Consider the following 7,500-nt stretch of genomic DNA (forward strand, 5'->3'; position numbering starts at 1 on the left):
TTTGTGGAATAAAAAGCAACCACTGGAGGTTCAAATGGATAAAGAGATCCGTCAGAAAAGCGAATTTCAAGGATGAATGGCAAGGACTGGTCAGTGAGTTCATGATTTGACTCTCCAATTTCTGAAGTACTCTTCATTCCATTTGAGTTACTCTCACCATCATTTATCACATGACTAAATCTACACTTGTTCTCAAACCTACAGTGTCCTCCCAAGAAGAATTTACAGATATTCGTAGGTATTTCTCTTTTTCTAGCCGATTGGGTTTTGTGCCCAGAAGTCTCACTCTTTTGGGGTTTAAAGGCTGCCAGAAGGAAAGGTAGGGACAATTTGATGGTCCAAATGCTATCACTAATAACCTCAGTAAAGGCATCACCATAAATTGCTTCAAGTGCCATTACTTCATCCTTCCTTTGTTCCACTGCTTCTTGAAATTTTTCCTCACTGTAAGCTGGATTTTTCTTTCCTATCTGACTAAGGTTGCAGCAATTACAAAGCAATGACTCAAGAGCTGCACCTAAATCTCCACCATTCCCCTTGAGGGCATCCAGACACCTCGTTTTATCAAAACCACACTGAAGCAACTTCTTCAATGCATAGGAGCTGTAAATATGATCTTTCCTCTCAGTCTCTGTTTCACAAAACTCACCGAAATGAACTGCACCCTCAACCACAAGTTTTCTCTCTCCGACCTTTCTCCAGTAAGCCTCGTTTCGTTTCATTTCTCTAGAACTCAAATCTAGGTTTTCTTGAAAATCATGACTGTTCCTGTGTACATGTATTTTTAAACGTCGTAAAACTCCCTCGACCAGCTGTTGATTCTCAATACTCATATGAAGTCTTTGAATCAAAGCTTTGTTGCTTGATCTCCGTCTCGTTTTCCCTGGCGTAGTACTGCTTTTTCCCGTCGTGGTTTGTCGAATTTCGGCCACAAAATCGTCGTATTCTTCTTCAGATTGCTCATCGCCTTCACTTACTTCAACTTCGTCTTTATCGTGCTCTATTGAAGAGCGGAGAACCGCTCTAGTGTCTGTTTTTGGTTTGCTAAAACGACCACCACGGCGATTAGGCCTTTGGGATCGACCGCGTCCACGATTCATTTGAAAATGGTTCACAAAAAGGCGAACGGTTGCGTCCTATATTCCAAGCGGAGAAAAGAAAGTAGATATCATGCAGGCGTTCCTTGATATCTCTCTGGTCCCAATTCTCCTCCGCCTAAAATACCCCGACGTTCAAAGAGCCTTTGTCGATACTTGTCCACGCACAGGCTACCCAAGTTCGGTATACGATTTACAGCCTTTCCTAATGCCTTTCCAGGTTGTATGGGAAAATTAACTTTGAGCTTAGTTGTCATTTCTCTTTACGTGGGGAAATGACAACTAGCGACATCGTAAAAATTCGTAAGCCACAAACCCGTCTAAAATAGACACAAGGAAAGGTTACGTTTTATACAAACGTTGGCCGTGTAGCACTTATATTTTGAACAAAGTTAACTGAATAGAGTGTAATGTGAAGTGCTAGATTTCAATCCCATATGAACCATGTGAGCGTTAGCCCTACTGATTAGCGTTAGCCCGTCTGACCTTGTAGCTCAGTCGGTAGAGCGGCGGAGATCTAACCCGAAGGTCGTGGGTTCAATTCCCACCCTGGTCAGAGTTTTTCTCTGTCCTTGTGTGGGCCCATTTCCATCAGTAGGGCTAACGCTCACATGGTTCATATGGGATTAAAATAGACACAGTTTGCAATCCGATTGCACAGAACAGACGAGGACAACTGTACGTAGAGAAAGTAAATTTTCCCATACAAAGGCTATAAATCGTATATCAAGCTTGGGCCGCCTGTGGTCCGTGTCAACGAGTCACTTAATGCTTTTATTTATTTATTTATTTATTTATTTATTTATTTATTTATTAGGCCATTAAATGAAATGAAACGAATACACAAAAGAACTATATAAATAATCTTAAAGCTGCTATTTCCACTTCTTGTTCAGTGTTATCCTTGTTTTTCTCCTTCTTCTGCGACGAGTTAGGACAATGTGCGAACCAGCGAGTCAAGCGAGCCATGCCTGCAAGTCATGCCAGCCAACAGGCGAGCCATTTGAGTCAACATGCGAGTCACACAGTTTTGTATTGAAAGCTAACCGTTTTAAAATGCGTGCTTAGACTTAATAACTGTTTATCAGCGCTATTTGAAAGGGGTGCCTCCCTCCTCCCCTTCCCCCAATGGTGCTGGAATTCGTCCACAAAAAGGCCAGAGAGACAACTTCACTCGCGAACCGCCATGTTTACAGCAGAGCATTTTAGGCGTCCCAGTCTGCATGAAACCATTTCTCACTAGGTCTCGAGAAGACCAGACACGCATTGTTCTTACGTTACGGTTATGCCTCTAGGCAAGGGAAGACTCCCGGTTCTCATTTCAAAGTTTTTTTAATTAAGTGTCGGGCCACCCAGTCCTACAGGCAAAATACCGCATCGATTGAAGTTTTTAGCTTCAAAATTTGCCCAAATTGTATCGGTAGGTCCTGGAATTCGCTCAAAGAAAGGACAGCCGATTAACGCTAATTCCAGATTAAAAATTAACCAAGGAGTTTATTTCTCTACTCCCAAATGCTGTTCAACGCTGATATTCGGCAAAACTTTACATTAGAAGAAGTCAATCTTGTAAAACAAAAATAAGCGAAGAAAGTTGAAAACATAAAACAAAAGTTTACGCTAATCCTGGATTAGCTTAATCGGCTTTCGAACAACCGGGCCCAGCATGTTAATTTGTTTGCTAAGCTTGGTATCGGAGAGCCGATCTCGACCCCAGAGCTCTTCTCTTGACTGAGGAAGAGAAGAGCTCTGGGGAACCCTGAAGCAAACTGTGTTCTCATTGGTTTTCGTGAAGAACAATCAAAAGCGTCTCTAATTGGTGCATTCATGTTATCTCGAGGAGTGAGCAGGCGCCGTAAGGTTCAAATAGCCAATTTTTGGCTATGAGAGCTCTACGGCGCATGTTTTCCTTCATAGAGTTTCCCAGAGCCTTGGGTCGATCCGAGGCTCTGGTGACGAGAATGTCGGAGAGCCAGAAAATTTACACATGCGCTGATGGAATGTTTGAACAAGAGAGAAAAACGCAGTACCTCCAGACATCCGGCGCTGGAGCGTCGTACCAAACGAGTCATCCCGGGATTTCGGCCCGTGCGATCGCTTTTGGACGCAGTTGGCCCTTCGCTGCTTTCTGCTACCGACCTTGCCTCCCGGTACGGCATTGAGGGAGAGATATGTCGGCCCCTAAACCATATAAGACAAATCCCACGCCTACTCACAGCTCCAAACCGCCCTTGTCAATTTAACGTAAGAATTCGACGGCTTAAATATATAAGAGAAAAGTCATTTTATCTGACATGTGGTAAGCACTGAAGGTCGCAGATTACAAAGTGTGCGCACACGCCCTACTAAACATGCATAAACTCTATTATTTTCATCTCGAATTTCAGAATAACTACAGGACCTAATGTCTTCGAGACATTACCTTTGCAGCTAAAATACATAGCATATACAGATACATACTAAATACATAATATTTAAAGATATATTCATTAAAAAGCCGCTGTACAAAATGCGGCCCTGGATTCTCTTTTATAACCAGTCAACTCACAGGTACGGATAAAATCAGGTAGTGCATTCCGCAACGTAGCTGATACGTAAGAAAAAAGAACTAAGACCGTAACTGGTTGTTCTAGGTTTACTGAGGGACAGAATGTAATTTCCGCGAAGATCATGCATAAGAAGAGGACGGGAGAGAAAACTTATTTTTCATATCAGCAGAAGAACCCTTTTTTTCCAAAAAAACTAACAACATACTTTTATAAAGTAATATGAGGAAATTTTGAATGCGCTTATTGCATAGAGATGTAGAGTTTGACTTTAGTAGTAAGAGGACAGGTGATCTGTTATTCTCTTATTTACTTTATACCGTTTTTTGTTTTGTTTTTTTGACACGAGGATTACAGCGAAATGAAAGCACAACTTTCTCGCGAATTTTCTATGATAAAAACTTATAATAGCACTATAATAGCACACAACAAGCCTAAACCTGAGTATCTGGCTAGAAATCTCTTCCTCTGGCCGCGCTTGTGCTTTTCCTCTGGCCGGTCTCGTGCTTCTTAAGTTGCCTCGCTCATGCCCAAAATGAATTTTGGGTAATTCTGCCATTCCATGACAAGGGAAGACTCCCGATTCTTATTTCATAGTTTTTTTCATAGGTGTCGGGCCACCCAGTTCTACCAGCAAAATACCACATGGATTGAAGAGCTTTCAAAACTTGCCAAATTGTATCGGTAGGTCCTGGAATTCGTCCACAGAAAGGCCAGAGAGATAACTTCACTCGTGAACCTCCATGTTTATAGCAGAGCATTTTAGGCGTCTCGGTCTTAAGTCTCAAGCTGAGGCAAACAGTCCTGAGGTACCATTTCCGATCATTATTTTTCTTTTTCGAGTCTTGCACTTGCGCATGGCCAAATAACCCAATACTCTAATGCATGCCATAAGTAAGACAATTTAGTCTAATTACATAGCTGATTATTGAAAATTCATTGCGTTGACTGTACGCCTGTACGCTGCAATCGCGGTTTTTTCAAAATGGCCGCAAGTCGTTTCGTCGAGGTGACAGTCGAGGAAAGTGGAAATGCAAATTCTTCAAATGATCACCTATGTTATTATACTTAAACAATTATTCACCTCGCCACCTATTTATGATTGGTTAAGACAGCTCAAATAACATAGGACAAAAAAATATACCCTACAAAAGTGGTATCACCCGCTCCCTGCCAACGATAATAACATCATGTGAACAGTGAATCAACTGATGATTCGATGATTCGCCTAGTCAGAGCTGGAAATAAGCCAGCATTGAAAGAAACAGGAGGTCAAGGCAAGGTACAAGTATACCCAGTTGTAATGTGTAATCGGAGCCTAAATTCCACCGATCGCCTTGTGTTGCGGTGTTATTCATGATGGAGGTATCAAAGCCGAATGTGCCTGTCTCCAACAGTGTGAAGTTTTCAATATTATATCTTTGTTTCGCTGTCTGCTCAGTGGCTCTGATTCATGTCGAGATTGAACTTTACGCTCATCGGAAAATGTTTCAAGCTATGAAGCAACAAAGACAGGAAGACCTTAAGCCAACACCACAAAAAACAAAGGATTCTGCCTTGGCGGCGGTGCAAAACAAGGATTTGGATGAAGGTAGATTTGTAGTTTGTACTTCTTGTGACCAGAACAATTCGTCAATATGATCTCCCTGTCTCAAGCGATGCCAAAGCGCCTCTGTTTTTTCTATTGTTCAGGGGGAAGTTCTGACAAACCGAATGCTATCGCATGCTGTACAAAATTTACCGTTGAACTAATAATATTTGAAATAAAAGCCGTTCATTATTGTTTTTGGTAAAGAATTTATATAATGCTTAAAAATGAAAAAGGCAATGCAATGAACTCTTTCATAAGAATTACAGTGCGTGCCTTATTCAGACCATTTTCGATAATGTAATTAGACTAATAATCTTGCTTTGACTTACGCCTCTCCTTTATAGTAGAATGCAAGGGTTTTCACAGGAAACTGTCAACTGAGCCAAAAGAGCTTACTATGCAGACACAGCTTTAGTTCCCTAAAGTTTCCCCTTGTTTTAAATCACACCAAAGAAAATGGCTTCAATTAAAGAGCAGTTAATCTGTTGCATAATAATTGTGTTTTACCACGTAAACCTCCCTATTGTGTTCCGCGTTGATTTTGTCACATGACGACTGAAAAATTTGTAATTCAACACTCGGCTCGTAAAATACCATGAAATACCTGACTTGCCACTTGCATTTTGTTTGCATTTCACCATGGCCTGAGCGGACGTATTTTTGCGAAGAAAAGACAGTCTGTGTTGACTCGTAGCATGCATATTTCATGGTTTAACCGCTTACGTGTAAGTCATGTTGTCTTGTTAGGTATTACGTAGGTATTGTTAGGTATTATTTTTAACATAAACTCCTTTGCCATTGGATATTGAAAATCATAAGATGATGATATACCGCCTTAACCGTAATCATGTGATTTTAGTACTCGCGCATCGCGCATTCTTCACTATATACTCCATGGCATTACATAGAACCCCACTACACAACAATATCCAAAACTATTCGTTTAACTAATGACACTGAAACTTTGGTCCACCAATTTCAGAAAACCTGACGCGTAACAGACGTCACATGCCAAATGCTAGTAAGGAAACATTTGCCAGTGACACCATCACTCGCAATGATATCCAAAGAGAAGTTCTACTTGCTCTAACAAGCCTTCAGGTCTGCAAGATGCATTGCACCCAAAGCAACCGGGGAAGACGGGGAAGGCCTGGCCCGCCAGGCAAGCATGGGCCACCTGGTCCACGCGGGCCTCAGGGGTCAAAAGGTGTCCAAGGTGATCAGGGACCTCCTGGACCTAAAGGTGATCAGGGCCCCCAAGGACCCAAGGGTGATCCTGGTGAGTCCATCTCGGCCCCTTCTATTGTTTCCCCTCCAATATCCGTTGTAATCAATGAAACTGGTCTTGCCTCGCTTCAATGCGAAGTGAAAGGAAACCCAGAACCTCAGATCACGTGGCTCAAGCAGAATTCCAGTCTTATAATGGATCAACGAGTCGTGCAGTCACGTGGAGGGTTGATGATTAAGGGCGTTACGTCACGAGATAATGGAATATACACATGCGTTGCAAGGAACCTTCTTGGCATGAGGGCATCATCGGCTTCATTAACTGTTCAAGGTAAGTTATCAACATGTTATTCGATGATCTGACGTTTAATACGCACAAATATTCATTTTGCGAGTTAAGTATCATTGCTGGCATTGTTTGATTTATTATTCAACCAAAAAATTTCGCTTTGCTACAACAAAAGGTCGAATCATACGACCCCACAATTCATCTCTATTGTAAACCGGTTCAACTGGAAGTCGGTGTAAACCGTGCAAAATACGCTTTGGTATTATGCGCATGCGCGTTCTCTTGGCTCTTGTTCCCACGGAATTGCGACATCGTCTGTTGAATCTAAGATATGACTACAATAGAAGTTCGAAGTAAATCAGTGCAATTCTTGCAAATTGTAAGTAATATTATTTCTACAGCAGTCCCTTGTCAATTCTTTGGAAATGAGTGCCCATCGCAAACATTCTTGGTAGACCACCTTTCGCTTGAATTATATTATAAATAACTACAGTCCCTTATTTCTTGTAGTTGGTGCCGCCATCACTCAAAGTCCTGCGTCAATTATCGTTGAAGAAGGAGAAAAGGTGAGCCTGCAGTGCAAAGTTAGTGGTCACCCGAAACCAAAGGTCACGTGGCGCAAAGCATTCGGTCACTTGTCAAAAGGAAGGACTGCAGTGGTTGATGGGACATTGGTTATAACTAGCGTGAACACAGCGGATGGTGGGACATACGCATGCTCAGCAAAGAATCTTCTTGGAGAGGACTCTGCTG

General features: G+C 41.9%; 2 protein-coding genes across 3 annotated transcripts in view; one reads left to right on the plus strand and one right to left on the minus strand.

Annotated features, from left to right (window-relative positions):
• LOC138027737 (putative ATP-dependent RNA helicase DHX57) overlaps positions 1–5,955 on the minus strand; it is a 34,509-nt gene extending 28,554 nt beyond the window's left edge. The window contains exons 1-2 of one of the 2 annotated variants that reach the window (XM_068875342.1): positions 5,836–5,927; positions 1–1,136 (exon numbers count right to left, since the gene is read on the minus strand). The exon at positions 1–1,136 is cut by the window's left edge and continues 340 nt beyond it. In XM_068875342.1, the coding sequence (XP_068731443.1) occupies positions 1–1,136; positions 5,836–5,853 (1,154 nt within the window). In that variant the 5' untranslated portion in view covers positions 5,854–5,927. Of the gene's footprint in view, positions 1,137–5,835 lie in introns of both variants that reach the window. The other variant, XM_068875343.1, reaches the window with a different exon arrangement.
• Positions 4,876–7,500, plus strand: part of LOC138027739 (peroxidasin-like) — a 4,038-nt gene continuing 1,413 nt past the window's right edge. Inside the window, exons 1-3 of the mRNA XM_068875345.1 lie at positions 4,876–5,231; positions 6,214–6,789; positions 7,258–7,500. The exon at positions 7,258–7,500 is cut by the window's right edge and continues 1,413 nt beyond it. Of these exons, the coding sequence (XP_068731446.1) occupies positions 4,997–5,231; positions 6,214–6,789; positions 7,258–7,500 (1,054 nt within the window). The 5' untranslated portion in view covers positions 4,876–4,996. The remainder of the gene's footprint in view (positions 5,232–6,213; positions 6,790–7,257) is intronic.

The sequence above is a fragment of the Montipora capricornis genome, chromosome 12, assembly GCF_036669925.1.
Source record: "Montipora capricornis isolate CH-2021 chromosome 12, ASM3666992v2, whole genome shotgun sequence".
NCBI classification, from domain to species: Eukaryota; Metazoa; Cnidaria; class Anthozoa; order Scleractinia; family Acroporidae; genus Montipora; species Montipora capricornis.